We start from the raw sequence: 19886 nt of genomic DNA on the forward strand, positions 1-19886 counted from the left end.
CTGAAAGCCCAGGCTCGCTCGCTGCCTCCTCTCGGGGTGGGCTGGCTGAGCAGGAAGGTGGGACAAAAGGGACAACCCTGCCCAATTGGCTCCTCCGGGAGGCTCTTCCCCCTCCTTCCCCCTTTTCCATTCGGTGGATTGGTAGCAGCAGCATATTCGGTAACACAAACCCTGTCTCTCGGGATTAGGAGCGCGGTTACACTTGCGACAGCTGCCCGCGCGTCTCACCCGCTACACAAACAGAACATGCTGCTCCTGCTACTCTTTTTCCTGATTTTTATCGAGCATTGTTCCCCCCCTCCCTCTGTTTCTCTCTCTGCCCTCCCCACAGCTCCACGCCGCTCCACTCCATGCTTGCCTCGTCTCTCGAGAAGAACCACGGCCGAGTTTTCCTAGAGCAGCCCCAGGAGACTTTTCCTTTCCTGAGCCAACAGAAGGCAAAGGGGGGCTGGGGAGGGGAGCTGAAACCCGGCCAAGCCATTGCTTGGGGTCAGTGCTAAACCTGCTTGGAGAGAGACCGGGCAGGGGAGGGACTTTTTGTAGAGGAGAGAAGGAGGAAAGAAACTTGAAACTGGCTTCCCTTGTGGCATGTCTGTGTCCTGGACATCCCCTCCCCACCCCGCTGGTTGTTAAATGAGAGCACGTGAAGAACATGAGGTTTCCTGCTTGAGAGGGAGCGCAGTGCTGGAGAGAGAGCGAGGAGGGAGGAGGAAGGCGAGTTGTGGCTTTGTGGTGTGGTTTACACCGAGATCAGAGCTAGAGTGCCTGGGGGGTGGGAGCAGAAGGAGAAAGGGCGTCTGATGCCAGCTGCCAATATGACAGAAACCCTGCAGCTCCCGGCGCTGCGAGTCCCCGAGCAGCAGGTGCTGGAGGGCGGCTGCGCCTGGTCCAGCTCGTCCACCCCGACCCTGCGCAGGAAGCGCTTCAAGATGAGGCGGATGAAGAACGTGCAGGAGCAGAGCCTGGAGGCCGTCAGGTACCAGGATTCTCCTTCCTCCAGCAAGGAATACCTGCAGCTCCCATCCATTGAGATCACCCCCTCCAGTGACGAGGACACCCCCTGGTCCAACTGCTCCACTCCCAGTGCCTCCCCGCGCCGCAAGCGCTTCCTCCTTCGGAAGTGGCTGCGCGTCCGAGAGAAGAAGGAGTACAGTGAGAGCAGGTAGGTTTTCTGGCCGCTCCCCTTCCCTGCTCACAAGGTGATGCTGTCCAAAATAGGCAGGAAGGGTCTGCTGTTCCCCTGGATGTGCTTCTCCCTGGAGTTTGGCCTCGCCTGTTGGCTGGAATGTGTCATGGTGTTGGTTGGATGTGCTGGTGCCAGAGCAAATGGCCCGATGTTCTCTGGGAACAGCAGGGCAAGGGTCTGTCCTTGCTCATGGTCCTCCAGGCGACACAGAGCCCGTGGGTGAGAAGATTTAACTTCACTAAGGTGCCCTGAGGAGAGCCTGAGAGAGAGGAGTGACCTCTCTGCTGGCATTACCTGTACAGGAGTGATGATGCCAAACCTTTGCCAGTGCTTTTAGGTGATGCTCATTCCCACCACTGAGACTTCCCTTGATATCCTTAGTTCAGTACTGGGACAAAGAGAAGAGAAGACAAGAGAGAGAAACCAAGTAGCCCAGAGGGTCTGTGTGTCAAGGTGTCTGGGCTCGGTCCTTGTCAGCGTTCCAGACCTGAAAGTCACACAGTCCTTTGGCTGAAAAGGGCACAAATCATTCCCAAAGACCTCCAAGAGCCTGTCAACACGGGGAATGAATGCCCAGGCATTGTATTGTGTGGCCACACGGAGATAATGCTGCACCTTATGTAACCCTCTGCAGGGCACACCGCATGCAGTGGAATTAACCCTTCCTTTAACAGGGCACGGGAACAATCTGCCTTTCCTGAAGGCCCCAAATACACAAGACACTTTTTAAGGATTTCTCCAAGAAATTACTACTCTATAAATCCTTAGGCTGGCTTAGTGTGGGCCAAGTTTCCTTCCACTGTTTGCAGCTCCCGTGCAGCTGATCTGTGGGGTTATGTTTAAAGGATGTGCTGCACTTCCAGAAAAAGAGAAACCTTTAGCATTTCTGCACCCACCAAACCACACTGACTCACTGCCTGCTGTGGTCCTTGAGTGTTTACAGGGCAGAGCTTTTAATACCCACTCTGATTATGTGATAATTCTTCTTGCATCAGGTCCCTTAACAAGGTCAGTCTGTCAGCTTATTAATTTTTAAAGAACTTTCATCAATGAATGCATGCCATTGAGGAGCTGGTAATTCCTCTCAGCAAGTTAACATTGCAAAATGTCTCTTGGCTGAGAAATATTTCTGATTTTTATATAACTGTGGTGGTACAGGTAGGGATTCAGGCACAGCATACAAAATGGGAAAGATAATGCATGAGGTACGTGCTGAAGTGTCAGAATCTTGAAGTTAAGGTCTGAAGTTCAGAGGATGAAGGATCCAATCCTTCAGCTGAAGGACTTAGTTTGGATTTATTGATGGTGGATGTGTTTCAGGCAGGCCAAGACACGTTTCTTTTGGTGTGAAGGCAGAAGAAAGAACCAAGTTTCCTTGTACACATGTTATTTACACAGTCATGCTGACAACTTTCTGCTTATTCATCTCCAGGAGATTTCCTGGTGATGTTTTCAAAGCAGTGACAGGGAAAAAAGGTGAAGTGGTGGATGGATCAGGTGACATTAGCATACCAAAGCCACCTCCTCTCTTCATGTGCAGCAGGCTCCAGATCTACCCCTTCTGCCATGGGAAACACGGAGTTTCCAAATGGAATTTTTCCCTTCCTAGCCCAGATGGAAAAGCCCGGTTGCTGGGCACTGTGCTGAGCCTGTGGGCTGGCAGAGTGCAGAGATCATCCCTGGGCTTTCACACCTCAGCAGAAAACAGCACAGAGGAAGCAGAATCTGTGGGGAGTTGGCCATGGAAAGGATGATAAACCCTGAGGGGTTTTGTGGCAATAATTCGAAAGAGACGAGGGGTAAACTTCGCTGTGCCCCGAGTGAAATCTAACCTTTTTAGGGCAAGAAGCTGTTTTGCTATAAAACAGAGATTGCCTGTTTGCTTCTCCTGCTTTAGATTGGTCACGGAGAGCACCTGCTCTGTCCTGCTGCTGCTCTCTTGTGCCACTGCTGTTCGTGACAGATGCTACCAATGTCACTTCTGTGCCATGCATTTGTTCAGGGGCAGCAGGGACAACTGTGCTGAAGGCTGAAGGGTTTTGTGCAGCAGTTCATCCACCAAGCCCTGGCTCGGGGTTCCGACTGTGACGGTGCTTGGCCTGTTCAGGTGTCACAGGGATTCCCAACGTGTGCTATCCTGTCCTAGGAGTGCAGGTATCTTATGAGATAGGATATTCAGATTCCCAACTTCCAGCTGGTGAAGGGAGCAGCCATCAGGCTGTGGCTCCCACTGGGGAAATAAAAATAAACACAGTTCGCTCCCCGTTGCTCCGTTGTCACTGTTATCTGCAGGGATGGCTCGAAGAACGACATGGAATTCAAGTCCAGGATAAGTGGCATTATTTAATTAATTATCACCTCGTTTATATAACTTGGTTCGCAATAGAGAAATGACATTATTGGGTGCTTGACCTCCCAGAGTGATTGGCTGAATGCTACGACGCCTGTTTCAAAGTATTTTCTTCAGTATGGAGAACAAGACCGTGCATAACAAGCTTGCACCTGTGAGATAAAGTCTTGGTTTACAAAAACCCTCTACTACTGTTTACAGCTAGCTTTCGTGAGAAAGGAGACTGACAAGCAGCTGTAAAATACAGGAAAATTTCTCTGCCAGCCTTTTCAGCACCTACACTCCATTTCTCTGGCCGAGTTGCTACCAAGCTGCTGGAATTTCATTTTTGGAGCCTGGTGACTTTTATCCCCGTTCTGTGGCCAGGTACCTGTTCGGTGGCAGGGTTTTCCCAGGAAAGCTGGCAGCTGAGAGAGAGCAGGCTGTGCTCCGGCTGAGCTGCTCCTCGCTCTGCTCACATGGCCCCGAGCAAGAGCAATAGCTCTGTGACCATTAGCATACAGCGAGCATCCAAGTGAATAAACAAACTCTTTCAGCGCTCCAAACGCTGTCTGTAATGCTCCAGGTCTGCTTTTCTCCTCCGGAAACTCCAACGTGCTGGTTAGTTTTTAACAGCCTGGATAACTGGGAGGTGTGTTGACCTCCTGGTTCTCTAAAAGCTGCTGGAGCAGGAGGGAGGCTGTTCCTTTCCTTCCACTGAACCCCAGGGACGGCTGGGAGAGCCATTCCTGCCCCTGACACAGCTTTGTTCAAGGTGAGAGAGCAGGAAGGCAATTCCTGGGGGTAGGACTGTCCCTGGAACGTGTCCTTGCTCAGAAGAATGATGATCCAAACCTCAAGGCTGCTGTGCAGATGATAAATAGAATGATTTTCATAAGGGGCGCAGACAACTTCTCCTGTGCCCTCACCCGTCCTTTGCCAGCCAGGCGATGAAGTTATTTACCTGCACACAGCTTTCTAAACCACGAACCCCGCACAGATGCACAATTTTTTTATTAAGACACGATGATGTTTCTTTCTTCAGAGGCAATCTGGTGGCATTCTGCTGTGCCTGCAGTCTGGGTCCATTATTGATGTGGGCATAAGGGAGTTGATCAGCTTTAATTTATTATTTACCTCTCCAAGCCACCCTTGCTTGTAATTTCAGGACCTGCATGAGATTTTTTGGGCAAGAACTTCTGAGTAGATCATTCAGGCTTAAATTTAAGGACAGCTTTCCCTTTGGCCTAAGATCGGGATTGGTTAAGGATGAAATGTTGGTGCTTCAAAAGATGCAAAACTTTGGATCAGTGGGGAGCAGCTTTTGACATTTCTATAGATGAATTTACTCAGGTTGGTTTTCTGCTGGAAACTCTGACACTCGCTGTGGGCTCACCCAAAAGGAAAGACTTGTCTGAGTCCTAAAATGCCTCTAACACATTAAAAATGAAGGGTATTATTAGATGAATTCCATCCCAGCTCAGAAGAGTGTCTGTGCTGAGGAGCTGGAGGTTTCTTGAGCTGCCAGCCATGCAACTGTGGAGGTTTTTCAGATGAAATCCTGATAACTTATCTCGTAGTGTGGGACAAATGAGGGGAGAGTCTCCAGCATTGCTCAGCACTGGGCTCTGAGGCTGCTTCCCTTCACATTCTGTGGTGGAAAGAGGTAAAAATTCTATTTTTTTTTCCTTAAAAACCTTTCTCTTGGTCACTCCAGTGAGATACATCAGTTAACTGTGAACTGCTGATTTGTTGGAACTTGAGCTAAAAATCATTTACAAATAGGTGACCTAGATATTTTGAATTGGCTTATAAAGGTAAACGAGCCTTTAATTTCAAGTAGTCCATAATGCTTTTGCTTTCCTTAATTAAATTGAAATCCACTCTAAATATTTCTGGGAATAAATTAATGGTCATTCCCCTTTTTCTGACTCCACCACGTGTGAAAAATATTGTGGCATTTTCTAGAGGAAAAAAAACCTGAGTGATGTGATTCCCCCCCAAAGAAACTGCTGACTGTGAAAAGTAAAAAACCAAAAAGCTGCAAGATTAAAGGCTACAGAGCCGCTCCTGTCATGGAAAAGCGATCTGAGCCTTTAGGTAATACCATGGAGGTGTTTCCTGGTGAAAGGGAGCTGCTCCAGCCCTGTGCTGGGGTGGTGGGAGAGCTCTGGGCAGCCCTGGTGGGGTGAGGTTTTGGGCATTCCGAGAATGATGCCGCTCTGAGTTTTGCAGTTCTCAGTTTTTCAGGCTTTGCTGAACTTCCACGTTCCAGTGGTGGCTCTGGGGGGAGGAAGTGGGGCTGCTCCTCTCTCACCAGCGCAGCAAGCTGCTGCAAGAACTGGGAAGTGCTTGTGTACTGGGCTTGCTCATTTCTGCTAAAATTCTCATTAAAATCTTATTTGTGGGAGGAACTGATGGCTCCACTGGGATTTCATCATGGAAGAGGCAAATGCATTTTCTTCCCCCCCCGTGTTCTGCTTGTAGCTGGAGCTGGTTAATTGAGGTTTTTGGGAAGAGAAATATCACATGGGGAAAGCTGTGCATCTCTGAGGGAAGCAGCTGCTGTTCTCTGCTTTTGGCGGCTTTGGAAAACCCATGAGCACAAACTTCCCTTTATGTGGTGTCTCTTGTAGTCTGAAATGTGAGACCACCCCAGCAATGGCTTGGTAGCAACTCAGTATTAATGTAACTTCTTGCTTTTTGAGCCTGCATGTTCAAATGAGGCCTAAAGTGCTCCCAAAAAAGTGATTTTTTCCCTGTCTCCTGGGAGTGCTGATGTGCTGTTTGCTGCGACTTCGATCTTCTGCCACTTGTTTATGGTAACCTGTGCCGAGTGACTGTGAATTCCACCAGCCCGGGTATTTTTGTTGGCTGAATCTCACTGCCTTTGTGCAGTAGTTTGTGGTTTTCTTTTAAAATATTTGCCTTTCAGTATTTGTGTGATTTAGGGTGACCGGTCACCCGAGAGTATCAAAACTGACTGATTTACAAACAGCCTGGGACTGAAATGCTGTTGATCTTATCTGGTCAGCAAATATTTGCCGAGATCTGTGCCCTGCACTGTGCCTGCCGATGGAATTTAACAATTAATTCCCATGTTCCTTATCACAGTGGTTTTCCACGGATTCTGCTTCCCATTCAAGGCATCTGTTGCTTGGTAAATAAGATGTTGGTGAAAGGGCCTGTCCGGACTGCTGGGGAGGTTGGTGTTGATGCTCTCCGTTGTGAAATTAATGCGGTGTGAGAGGAGAGGACTCGGCCGTCCTGCCCCTTTTAACCCTTCCCAAGTGCAAGAGAAATATTTAAATATTTAAGGCACAGCAGCATCTTCAAATCTCCTGACTCAAACAAAGTGTGTGTGATCAGAACACCTGGGTGTAGTCAGTAGAAAAATGGGGGGTTTTTTTGTACTTGGGTTACCTGGGTAAACCGCTCGGTGGAGGAGTGCTGGAAGCAGAATCTTCCAAGATTTAATTGTTAAAAGGCCTGGTTAATCTGTGTTTAAGGTTTTTCTTCACTTTCTAAAGTAATAAGTAATGGGTTTGCATGAGAACCAAGGAAAAACCACAGGGCATAAACCTGGAAGTATTTTTATGGGCTTAGAAGTTGTAAGAATGAGAGGGACATCCTGGGCTTGTGCACCCAAAGATTTAAGCCTTGTCCAAATTGAAGTTTATCACTGCTGAGCTTTGGAATGAGATAAGCTTGTTTTGCTGATTTCCTGAGAGTTTTATGCAGCTTTTGGCCTTCTCTGTGGATACAAAACTGTCTGAAAACTCCTTTCCATGTTATTCCTCAGCACAAATCACACCTTTCTTATTCTTACTTCACAGCACAGCTGAATTGTCATTATACCGTTCCAAAGGAACACTTAATAGCAGGTTATCCTAAAATGGACTGAAAGTCATCATTAAACAACAGGCTCTGCATTTCAACCACTCTGAGCATTTCAGTGAATTTAACAACTTTGCTGCCCCATAACCAGAAGGCTGAAATTATTTTATTTTATTTTGTGTGAAAAGCTCACAAAGTTTTGTGCAAAGCACTGTTGCAGTGAACAGCTCGTGCTGGAGAGGCAAGTGGGTAAAAAGTGGTTTCTCCGAGTTTTTAATTGCTCATAATCTTGAGCTAAGGTGTTGTATTTCAATGAGCTGCAATACCTGGGTTCTGTTAAATTTTAAACCTTCATTTGAAATGTGAACTTTAATAGGTGGATGAGCAGGAAGAGGTCTAAGGTTCATCCTGGCTGTCCCACAGGGAATTTTCACATGGTATTCCCAGCATTGCTGGGCTGGGATAGACTGGGAATTCTCCTTGGGTAAGTCTGGTTACATCTGCTCCATCTGAATTGAGGTGGCAGAGTGTGGTGGGAGGGTTTTCTATGCAGAAGCAAGAAATTCTAGAAATAGAAATCCAGTGCTTCCTCTTATCAAAAGGGGGAAATTCCTTGGACAGAGGAGGGTAAATGTGGTTCCCTCTGTGCTCTTTCCCAGTTCACTGGGCCATAATTAAGCTCAGAAGTGCAAGAAAAATGTTTCTTTGCTTTCGGGAATGTATCGTTCTTACCCAGCTGTTGATTTACAGCTTGGAGCCAATCCAGAACTCTTATTCCCTTATTGCAGGAGTTTTGTGCTTTCCTGTGCCCAGCCTCAGAGGCTGATTTCTGTATTGGTTTTCCGAGGATTTTTATAACTATTGATCACTAATTAGCTTTTTCTGAAAGCTTCAGCCTACTCTCCTCTCTCTCAGAACAGTGACAGTGTTCTGTCTCATGCTCTGAATGGGCAGAAATAGGGGACAATGCCAGGTGATGTCTCCCAAATGCTAAATGTGTCCCCAGGACAGGTGCTGTGTTCTCAGAAAGGTCATAGGAGCCCTTAAAGGCCTCAGAGAAGCAGCTGGTCAAAATAAAGGTAGTTGAGAAAAATGTTGAATGAAATTAAGATTCGTTGGCTTTTTATTCTTTGCAGAAAACTGCAAATTCTTTGGCAAAAACTCTTATCAGAAGGCGGAAGAGAAAACCTGTCCCTTTATCTTTTTTTTAATTACCAAGTACACTTCATGGAAATGTGCTATTTGCAGTTCTGGTACTGTTTTCCCCAAAATAGGTGTTACTGGATAAGAATTGTTGCTCTTTAGAACGAAAAGATGTCATTTGGTGGGGTTTTTTGTCTCATATTTATGTTTCTGTGCCTCTGGACAACGTGCTGTGCAGGTGTGTGTTCAGTGCAGCAGAAGCTGTGACTGCAGGTGTGTGACACAGACCTGAACTAGTTTTATTTAACAATTTAGATCCTACCAACAGAGAAATTTATCCCAGTCTGAGTTCCCAGACAAGTTTGTGCTGCTGGTTTACCAGGATTTCAGAGCCAGCGGTACCCAGGCAGAGCAGATTCAATCTCGCCCAGGAACACCTCCAGCCTCACCTGGAGGCAGAATCAGCTCTACCAGTGCTCAGCAGGAGAGCTCTTGCAAGGAAACGAAGCTGTAGCAGGAATCCTGAGGAGCCCCTGGAGCTGCCAGAGGGGAGTGAGGCGAACCCCAGGGTGAATTTGCAGGGAATGCAATGATCGCCCACGAAACACCCATTTCAGGGGGGAGAGTGACATCTTGTGGGCTCCGCTCGCAAGTCTCACCAGAAATTCTCCACTGGCCACTTCAAAAGTTGGTTTTAACTTCTCTTCTCTACTTCTACCTGGCACTGGGGCGGGTACAAACACCCAGCAGTTTGGTGTTGGAATGTTTGACTGTAAGAAACGATGAGAGGCTGTCCAGGTGATGTGCAAGGTCACTTGTTCCTTCTGGAAAGCTCTCAGGAGCGTGTCACTGAGATGAAGAGACTCCAAACCCTCGTGCCAGCTGTGAATCAGATACAAACTTAAAGCCTCCCGTTGTTTTCTCTTTTCAACCCCCAAATGTGGAGTGTGAACCTTGTGTTTTCCTCGATCTGGATTTAAAGCTGAGCGTCCCACAGGTCACAAAGATCTGTTTTCTGTGATCTGGATTAAAGCTGAGCGTTCCACAGGTCACAAGGATCTGTTTTCTGTGATCTGGATTAAAGCTGAGCGTTCCACAGGTCACAAGGATCTGTTTTCTGTGATCTGGATTAAGTAAGATGAGTGTTCCACAGGTCACAAAGATCTGTTTTCTGTGATCTGGATTAAAGCTGAGTGTTCCAGAGGAGGTTCCCCAGCTCTGTCCATGTTTTCCTCCATCTGGATTTAAAGCTGAGTGTTCCCAGGAGGTTCCCCAGCTCTAACTGTCCCTGTCTCGTGTTGCAGCAGCCAGCAGAGCAGCCAGCAGAGCAGCCAGCAGAGCAGCCACGACGATGACTCTGCCCGGTTCCTGAGCCCCTTCATGCGTGAGGACAGGTGAGTCTGTACCTGGGCTATGCTGGGACCACTCACTGGAATGGCACCTGCTGAGCTGGTCGAGGCCCTGATTTATTTTCTTTGTGTTTCTCAGAGCTGTTTAACAGGAAATGTGATTTAAATTGGTCATACTGATGTCTAAAAAGCTGCATTTTCCATCACCTTTCAAGTGGGACAATGCACCCAGCCCCTGAAGTTGCCTGAGTTTTCTTTTGAGGCTCATTCCCCAAACTCCAGCTGCTGTAGCAGCTTCATCAGACTTGCTGTGTGTTGGTGATTAGCACCTCTGATCCTTCAAAACACACAGCTGGAGTTTCCTATGTGGCTCCTGCCCTCAGCAAAGACACCACTGAGCTTGGTTTTATTCACTTCTGAAGTGGTGTGACCATCCTGGAGTCTAAGAAGGTGTGTGCAGCAGCTGGGTGAGAGCTGCTGTGAAGTTCCAGAAGGAGCTTTCATTGGGGTTGGTTAATGACTGCTTCAGATTGCAGCACTGGCACAAAAGCTGTTGAAAACCTATTTTTGTTGTTTATTCTGGTGCATGATTTATGAATGTTGCTTTGCTCAGAGCCACATGATGAGGAGTTTTGCTGTATCTTGTAGGTCAACTTTTGAGCCTGAAACTGCTGAGTTTTCTTGTACTGGGCATGAACTGTGAGTCCTGAGTTGTCACTGCCTTTGTATCCTGGGGCAGATCCTGCAGGGCTGTTTCCCTACAAATATCCCTGGATGCAGCTGGATTTGGGTTTCTGGGGTTCTCTGTGGGGTTAAGCTGCATTTTACTCACTGATCTTGTGATTTATAGGGGGTTACAGTGAGTTTTTTGGCTCAGAATCAGCACTTGGGATTTGTATCTCACCTTTTCCTCTCTGTTTCACGCCACTTATCCATCTCCCCGTGGCTGTGGAGTCCAGACTAATTAACAAAACATCCCTAATTGACTGACAGGTGACTGTTTGCAGCCAGGAAATAAAGAGTGGGACAGCAAAGCAGGGGGGTTATGAGGGCATCACCTCTGTGTGATGTGCTGTTATTCCATTAGAGATGGAATTTCACCGGTTAAACAGGGTTAGGATTTGTTAATACATTTCTGGGTGTAGCAGCAGGGCATCATTTGGAAGTGCTGCCTGTTTCAGATGTATTTTAAAGGGAGCATTTAGGTTGGTGATAACAATATTTTCCTGGCTGAAAGGGGCAGATTTCAGCAGCAGTCAGATCTCAAAACTATTTATGCAGAGCCAAGGTGATGCTGAGCCTACTGACCTCTTACATTTGGGACCAGCAACATTCCTGCTGCCTAAATTTAATTACAATTAACTTCTGTTTTCAGGGATCCTAGAATTATCCATGTGAGGGATAGTAAATTGCCTTTTCTGCTGGTTTTTTCCTCATTTGCTGACGTAATTCCCTCAGGATCCACTAGCACACTCCTCCTTTGGATATTGGTGGTTTGTGCTCCTGAAACTTCACCAAAAAATAACTCAAACACACCTTTTAATGTAAGCTGGACATGAATTAGTGAGAAGGCTGACAGAGCCTTTGAGAGCTTGCTGTCTGCTATTACAAATAACACAGCTGAAGGTTGTTTCTGAGGCACCTTCAATCTTTCAGACCCGCAGAAATTGAATGAGGAGGATTTGGGGGTTTTTTTGCTGCTTTTACGGTGGTATTTTTTTGACCAGTAACAAAACATCCTCCAAGCACAGGTTTGGACCTCTGAGCTTCTGTTCTGAAGAACTCCAAGTCAGTTCTGGTCACTTATCAATTAACCATTGTACATCAGCTCCTTAAAAAACCCCCTAAAAACCCCACAACCGCCCAGGATTTCATCAGTCCCGTAGGGTGTGAGCAGAAAGGAGGGCAGGGAGCCACGTGCTGTGCCCTGGGAGGTGCACCTTGCCTTGGCACGCTGCCCCTGGCATCCCAGAGGAGGGCAGGAGCAGAAAGAGGGAAGCTCAGAGCAGGGAACGAGCTGCACCCGCCTCAGGGCAGCTGGGACCATGCTGAGAGAAGCTGCCCCGGCCAAAAGCAAAGGGCTGCTGAGTTGATTCTGAGATGAAAAAAATGAAGAACACGCAGCTGGGGATGGCTGGGATCCTCACAGTCAGGATCTTCACCAAAGGTGCTGCTGGGGGAGTTCCCATCTCAGTGAGCGATTTCCAAAGGGCCGCGCTCCATCTCCTGGAGGTTTTAGGAGAAGACTGAACATTCTGCCCTGCTCTGGCTGCATTTGGGGCTCTCTGGCAACCCCATCTCTGGAGGTGGGAGTGCTGCTGTTGGCTGCAGGGCTGGGAAGTGCTGCCATGGTCCAGAACCCCTACCCTGGCAAGGCGTCCTGTGGCACAGTGGTGAGGCAGGTCTGCCACCCCTGTGTCTCTTCCCTGAGGAAAAAGCTTTCCCTCTGCAAATCCATGTAAGTTATCCTGTCTCTGCCGTGCCTGGGTTATGCTGAGAGGGAGTTAAACTTCATCTTGGGGCAAAAAATGTCCTTTATGGGTATTTTTAGAAGGAAGAATTTAGTGGGATGTGCTGGAAAGAGGTTTTGTGTGGATTTAGGGCTCAGTTCTTTGCGTGCTGATTGCCTGGGTGAGTCACTTCATGTCGCTATTTATGAAATCAGGAGAATTCCTTTTTTACCTCACAGGAAAACAGAGGTGGTGAATTAAGTCTGAGCAGCTCAGATGCTGAAAAACTCAGCAACTGCGAAAAGTACAAATTCAGGCAGAGCTGAGCTAGAGGGTCCAAATAATTGTGCTTGACTTAAAATAACTCCAAGGGTGGGTAAGGCTGGAATGGAGCCACAGATCTGGATGAGGTGTGTGCACATGATAGACCCCATAATCACTGAAAGGAGACAAAGTTATGCATGAGTTACCTTGAATTTTCACCAAATTAACCCCAAATTCATGAACCTGTCCCTGCTTGATCCAAGGAGTTGTTCTTTGTCATGGCACCAGGGCACCCATTGGGTTTAAGGGTGCAAAGTGTGTTTTAATTAAAAGTTGAGCTACTGAACCAGAGGAAAAATCAGTCCTTAGACTCAGCCTAAGGAGGAGACAAACTGTTGAAGAGAGGAAAAGCACGAGGTTGGAAATGGAAGAGAGGGAAGTGAGTGGCAGTTTACAAGAGATAATAAAAAAATTATTTACACAAAAGACCAAATAAATCAAAATGATTTACATTGACACTGCTGTAAATTCAAATTATTTACATAGAGATCATATCTAGTGGAGGAAGTGGGAGTGCACAGTTAGTTTTAAGATCTGTCTTTGATATTTCCTGCATCTTATCTTAGTTCCCAAATCTCCTGATTCTGCAGTTCCAGGCCTGCAGGGCTGGCTGTTGCTCTGAGCAATCTAATAAAGATTTCTCAAATAATGGATCAAAATCCACAAGAGAGCTTTCAAGGGAATTAGGGAAAAGCTTGCCACAGAGACAAGTGGAAGAAATTCTGTTGGCTGCTTGAATTTTCCCAGGAAGTTGTAGGAAGAGCAGAAAAGAGATGAAAGTTTGAAACGGGATAAATTCCATATTATTTATGTCCTTAGGGCTTGCTTGTGCTGCATGTTCCTCCCTGTGTCCTTTTCCTTTTGGCACAACATTCTGAGCCCCTGTGCCTGCAAAGATCCAGCACAGACCCTTGGTAGGAAGGGTCCTGATCCACTCAGATCCCTGAGGAGCTTTTATCCCTCACAGATGGAGGGATCATCCTCAGGGAAGTTTTAAAAAGTGTTCTGGACAAGACTTGGAGGCTGCTGAGCTCTCACAGGGTCCCTGAGCAGACCCTTATGCTTTTGCAGTAACTCTAAAGTGAGTTTGGATTTGGATCTAGCTCCAAACTCTGAGTCAGTTGGACTTAATATTAAACAGGAGTTTGACCAGAATGCTGCAAGTTGGTTTTTTGGTAAGAAAGATGCTTAATATTTAGATTATGTCCCTTTTTTGCCCCCCTCACCTCTGGCTGACAAGAGCAGCTTAAGCTCAGCTCTGTTCCCCTTGAGTTGCCAGCCTGGCCACTGGCAGTCAGTGAATGAAAACACCACATGCTCCCTGTTCCTCAGATGCCATCACTGTTCGTGTTTGGTTTTTTATTGAAAGTTCTGTCTCTGCTGGACTGGTTTTAGCCAAGATTAGCTCAGCCCTGCTGTGCTTTGCCTGTCACTGAGCGCAGGGGAGGCCTGACAGACCTCGCACGACTGCGTCACTCACTCGTGATGCTCAGGAACACGAGGAGGAGGTGCAGAGGTGTTTTAATGTCCCTCTTTCTCCTTCTCTGAGGCACTGGGCAGGCTCATTCCCCTCCCTTCCTGTTCCCAAGAGCAGAACTTGCAGCTGTGTAACTGCATTTCACCTTCAGGCCTGAAGCAATGGTCACCCCATGTGTCCCGCGAACGCTGGGATTCTCGGAATATTATGGTGGAGAAGAGGCAGACAAGATGCTTTCTGGGGGCTGCAGCTTGGTGTGAGTGACCCAAAGGTTTTTCCCTGAGTTTCCTGGTGTAGCTCACCCCTTGGCAGTGCCCAGGTTTTGCTCACACCTCTGCCAGCGAGCCCTGCAGTGAGGCAGTGCCCGTGGTGCAGGACGGTTCACACGTCAGCCTTGTTCCCCTGCTCCCATGCCGCACTCAGGGCTTGTTTCCCAAGCAGCCCTTGCTGTGAGGTGCCAACTGGCTGTGGAGAGCAGGGCTGCTGGTTGAGGGGATTAATTCAGATTTGTTCTGCTCGCTCCTCCTTCCGTCCGGTACCCAGCACAGAGAAGGAGCCCATTCTCAGAGGGGATGTGTGGCCACTAAGCCTGTCTGAGGCCCTCTGAGATGGTCTGAAAATGGTCCAGTTGTTGCCCAAATGAAGGGCAGGACCAGGAAAGAAAGACAAGGCCATTGAGGGCTCCTGTTGCAGCACTGAAACTTCAGTTCTGCTATAAAATTAACCATCAGAGAGTCTCACAGAACTTAACTGGTTTCACCTTTCCACAGCCAGAGCTGGGGGTTTCAAAGATGCACAGAAGGGAGGGTTTGTTGGGCAGCCTGCTGTTAATTCTGTTTGTGTTGCCAGGTTTCTGCAGGGAGTTGCTGCTTTGGGATTTGCATTGCAGGCTTGGCTTTAAATCTCAAGGTCAGAGTTTCCCACCTCACCTCATGGGGACGCCTTTTGGAGCTGGGGGGTGTGGGATGCATTTAGGGGCTTATATAGGGGCTATAACTGTCCTTCCAATCTTACTGCATGTGCCCAAACCTGAAGGGTTTGGGGGTTTTAGCTGCACTATAGCCATGTCTTGATAACAGAATGAATGGATGCTGGAAATGAGTGCAAGGTTCCCTCAGAAAAAGCAGAGTGTGGGCAACACCTCTTTGTCTGCCTGTCACAGGAACCCACCTTGCTTCGTGCTGGGAACATTTCAGCTGGGGTGTCATCAGAAAGCAAGAAGTGAGTCATGCCATGAGTGTGCCTGGTGCTCCTGCTGCAAAGAAAAGCTCTGGAAGGGCATTTGTCCCTTGGTTCCACCCTGTGTGGGACGACTGCTGAGTGCAGGGCAGTGAAACACAGGTGGTGCTCAAGTAAAATGGGGTGGGATGGGGTGCAGCTCTTCAGGAACCCTTTTTCTAACCTCTTTTCCTTGTGAATCGTTGCAAATCTGGTTTGCTGTTGTTACAGAAATATTTTGTTCATATTATTTGCGTGTAGAAGTTCCTAGGGGGTGTTCTGGGGCCTGGTGTGCTGGTTAAGGGGAAGTAAAAAGTGATCTTAGATGCACAGAGCTTGATCTGTGGGTCTAACCAATAGAGAAAACAAATAATAGGTGAGAATGCACGTAATAGAACATGTCCTGTAGTTCCTTTGTGACACGTGCAGCCAAAATCCAGTTTAAAAGGGAAGTTTCCCATCTCAGAAGACTTCCTGGGAGGTGGAAATGTGTATCCACTCAATAAAAGTCTAAAATACGATGTCAGACATCCCAGCTGGACCGTGGAGTGTCTCTTCTTGTGCTGAAGAGTCGAGTTAGCAGATGGAGCTGCTACTTGTGGTGTCTGTGAGGAGTAATTGCCATCTTTCCCTTTTTACAGGGGTTTTTTAACTCAAAGCAGTGAGGTGAGAAGGCTGTCTCAAGGTAGGAGCCCCTTGGGTTGTTACAGATTCAATCTGCTTCTGTTTTTAATAAAATCTCAAAGATTTCAAGCTTCACTTAATCTTGGGGGTGAGATGGGGCAAAATCTCCTCATTTATAGTGACTTGTTTGATGTGCAGTGGGCAGAGAAAGGATAAATGCACAGGTGGGGAGAAACAGTGCAGGGATAAGTGAGTTCAAACCCATCTGTGGAGCCAATAAATCAGCAGCCAGGACTGGCAGATGCTGGAGGGCAGAAACAGAAGGTTTATTTTTTACAGCGTATCTTCTTTTGTTCTCCCACTTCAAGTTTTGGAGAATCTGGGCCCACAGTAAACTGGAGTTTTGCTGGTCTGGCTTAGGGAAGCTGAAGGCACAGGGGGATGCTGATCCTTCTGCCTAAGCAGCTGGAGGAGAAATTGCTCTTGAGCCACGCTGGTGCTGCCTCAGCTTCCCCTGGGACTCTGGCAGGTTGTGAGTGGTGGAAAGGGATCTGGGAATAGCTTCCTTCTGCTGGAATGCCTGTGCTGCTGTCCTTACAGAGACTTTGGAGGCCTTTGGTTGCAGCCATCAGCTGTTTCTGAAATGCAGCTGCTCACTGCAGGGCATTTCTTCTTAATTCCCTGTAGGAACAGAAAAATTCCCCTGGTCTGAACTGGGAATTTGAGTTACTTTGCAGTGGTTTGGTGAAGGATGCTCCTACTCTTGTGTTGCAGAGATTGCTCTCAGTTTGAGCCCCTGGACACATCAGCTCTTTCCTGCCTTTGCAGCCAGCACACACATGCTTCATCATGGCCTGCTCCAGGCTTCTGGTGCTGTAAATCTTTGGAATATGAAAAGATTTGCAATGGTTACCTTGGGAAATAAGTGCATCTTCACACTTCACAGCCAGCAGTCAAAAAGGGGAGGTACCAACCATTCAGAACGAGCCTGGAACATCCTCTTACGGATTCTACCTCTGCAAGGCATGCCCTGGCTTCCTTCTGAGCTGAACATCCACACTTTTCACCAGGTCTTTTCTCCCCTGTTTCAGGAGACCTGGGAAAAGCTGCGGCAGTGGTAGTGGACAGTCAGGTTGGTAAATTCTGGCCTTGAGAATTTCTTTCCAGTAATCATCACCCTCCAACTCTCTTTGTTTCAACAGAGAATTCATTCTCTCAGCTGTCTGCATGTTAACCCCACAGCAGCAGTGCATCTGGCAAAAGGCTTCAAGGCAGCTGCTCCTTTAAAATCGAATTGCCTGTGATGGGAGAAATCTGAGAGCAGAGAACAGAGCCCAGTGCCTCCTGCGCAGCTCCAGCTCTGTGGAGCTCTCTCCACAGCTCTGCCCTCTCATCAGCCTCATCACTGCTGCTTCCTCTGGGGCCAGGCTGCAGTGACCACAACAACCCCAAAAAGCCATCCCAGGGCTGCCTCCATGGCAGCACTGCGTCCTTCCACGCTGGATTCCGAGGTCACGGCTCTGTGCTGCTTTTCCCCCTGCCCCACTGTGCGTGTGTAACCCAGCTGGGATTTTATCCTCTTTGAATCCAGCAGTGTTTCCTCCCCTGCTGCTGAAGGGACGCTCCCTCAGGTTGCTGGGAGCTGGCCTGGGAGGGACTCCCCCCTTCCTGCCGATGACTGTAACCGTGTGAGTGCTGCTGACCTCTGCCTTTCTTCTTCTCCTCTGCCCTCTCCTTGCCCTCCCCACCCATTCCCTCCCTGGCCTGTGCAGAGTACCCGTTGTGCATTTTGGTGGTGAGGTGGTGGCGTGTGTGTAACAAGGTCAGGCATTGGGATGGCACCAGCCACGCTCTGTCCTTGAGCCCCTCTGCTTTCTTTGCCTCTTCTCCTCCAACTTTAACCCAATGCTCTCCCTTAAGCTTTCTCTGCTGCCTGCTTTCCTTTCCCTTGTGAGTGCCCAGTCCCAAACCTTTGGCTGCTGTGTGCTGCCTCTCCTGAGCCCCTTCCTGCTGTTTCAATGCCAGGCCATGGGCATGTGCGCCTGTTTGGGGGATATGGGGCTGGCAGAGCTTCCAGCACTGTAAGATTTCATTATTTCTTTACTCTGGAAAAGGATCTTTGCTCCAGGTTTAGACTTCTTTACATGAGCTCAGGCTTTATGCAGCACCTGCCACCCATCAGTGTCCTGAGAAACCAGGACTGGTTCTGGGTTCCCCGAGGGAGTGTGGCTCTGTGGGATGTGCCACTGTGGGGAAGGGGCATCCTCTGCACTGCATTCCTGTTGCCAGCCCTTGTTCTGCCCTGTTGTTGATGGGAGAGCCCCTGAACATGCAAGAGGGGCTGAGGGAGGTTCTCAGTGCTGATCTGAAATGCCTCAAGTTGTGTTCTTGGACCCCTGTTTTCAGTTCCTTTCTTCTGTCTCAGGTTTCAGAAATGAAGGATTCAGGATCTTTCTCCTCCTCTGCAGTCATCCCTCTAGTGGTTTTTATTCTTTAAGCCAAAAAAATAGCATAGTGTGCATTCTTCACCCCTTTATCTGAAACTGGTTGAGGGGATTAATTCAGATTTGTTCTGCTCGCTCCTCCTTCCGTCCGGTACCCAGCAGAGAGAAGGAGCCCATTCTCAGAGGGGATGTGTGGCCACTAAGCCTGTCTGAGGCCCTCTGAGATTGTGTGAAAATAGTCCAATTGTTGCCCAAATGAAGGGCAGGACCAGGAAAGAAAGACAAGGAAAAGACAAGACAAGAAAATAGTCTATATTTTTTTAATAGAATATTGCATGAGATACCCCACAGATCCAGATGGGAACAGAAGGTTTGGTTTCCCCGGTGTCTCCATGGATGATCCGTCAGGCAGTGCCAGCCCAAGGACTGCAGGTTATTGGACTGCATATAAAGATTTATCTTGATGGATTGGAAAGACTTAAGTTCCAACAGGTCTAAAGGCATTTAAAAGCACTCTGATTTTGGCAGTTTGCATGTTCAGCATTATGCTGAGTGAAACTCTTGTCCTGTTCAGGTGTTGGGCTGTGGTGTGATGGGAATTATGTCAGGCCATGAGATATTTCAGAATCTCCTTGTCTCTAAGTGCAAAAATGATCAGGCCACAATATTTCTGCCCAAGGTAGTGACGTCTTGCTGCCTTTTCACAGTGGCTGCAAGTTCCTGGCAATGAAGGCAAAAATTAGGGAATGACTTTCATTTGAATTCACCAGAAAACGAGAAGGGCAATTTCTCTCTGAGCACGCCGTGAGTCACAGAGTCCTCTGCTACCCAGCTTTTCAGAGTGACTGAGCCTTTGCTGGGCTGGGAGAGGTTATTGCACCACCTCGGGCTAAAGGAAGGTTGAGTTCAAACAGGCAGGACAATGAGGGGAGGGAAAGAGCCAAAAGACTGTGTGAAAGCAGGATTTTTTTTTATAATGTTGCTCAAGAAAGCAGCAGTTACAATCTGAATCATCCCAGTGTCTCTGCCCTCCTGATGCTGCCCCTCATTCTCCTGATGCAAATATTCTTCCTATGCCCAAGTCTCTCTAGGGAATTCTATTTCTCCTTTTGATGGAGGGGGTTTTTTTTCTCCATTCTCTAATTCCAAGCAGCTGAAGGTGCTGTGCTGCTGTTCCACCTTCCTCTCCCTCCCAGGACCCAAGCCCCACGCTGCTGCTCAGGACAGAGGCTGCAGTCACCGCTCAGAAATGGCTCTCGGGGCACTCCCTGCTCTGGCCATGGGACTACAGCTCCCATCATGCCCAGAGAGAGAGAGAAATGCATATTCTTTTTTTCTGGAAATGAAGCCTCATGTGACTTCCCAGCTGCTGCAGCACAGAGGGAGTCCCTGCTGAGGTTTTTTTCCCAGGGAAATGGAGGTGTGCCCGGGCTGGCAGATGCTGTGATGGCATCTGCTCTGCCCTGTAACGCTGCAGATCACTGCTGACTTCGGGAAGGACTCAG

At 48.1% G+C, this 19886-nt stretch overlaps 1 protein-coding gene across 8 annotated transcripts in view; it reads left to right on the forward strand.

The window, feature by feature from the left end:
- Positions 1 to 270: 270 nt before the first annotated feature.
- Positions 271 to 19886, forward strand: part of GRAMD1B (GRAM domain containing 1B) — a 90494-nt gene continuing 70878 nt past the window's right edge. For 3 of the 8 annotated variants that reach the window (XM_039564946.1, XM_039564948.1, XM_039564949.1), the window contains exons 1-2: positions 721 to 1162; positions 9800 to 9889. In XM_039564946.1, the coding sequence (XP_039420880.1) occupies positions 801 to 1162; positions 9800 to 9889 (452 nt within the window). In that variant the 5' untranslated portion in view covers positions 721 to 800. Of the gene's footprint in view, positions 1163 to 9799; positions 9890 to 19886 lie in introns of all 8 variants that reach the window. The other 5 variants (XM_019288509.3, XM_039564947.1, XM_019288510.3 and 2 more) reach the window with 5 other exon arrangements.

This window comes from Corvus cornix, chromosome 24 (assembly GCF_000738735.6).
Source record: "Corvus cornix cornix isolate S_Up_H32 chromosome 24, ASM73873v5, whole genome shotgun sequence".
Lineage (NCBI taxonomy): Eukaryota > Metazoa > Chordata > Aves > Passeriformes > Corvidae > Corvus > Corvus cornix.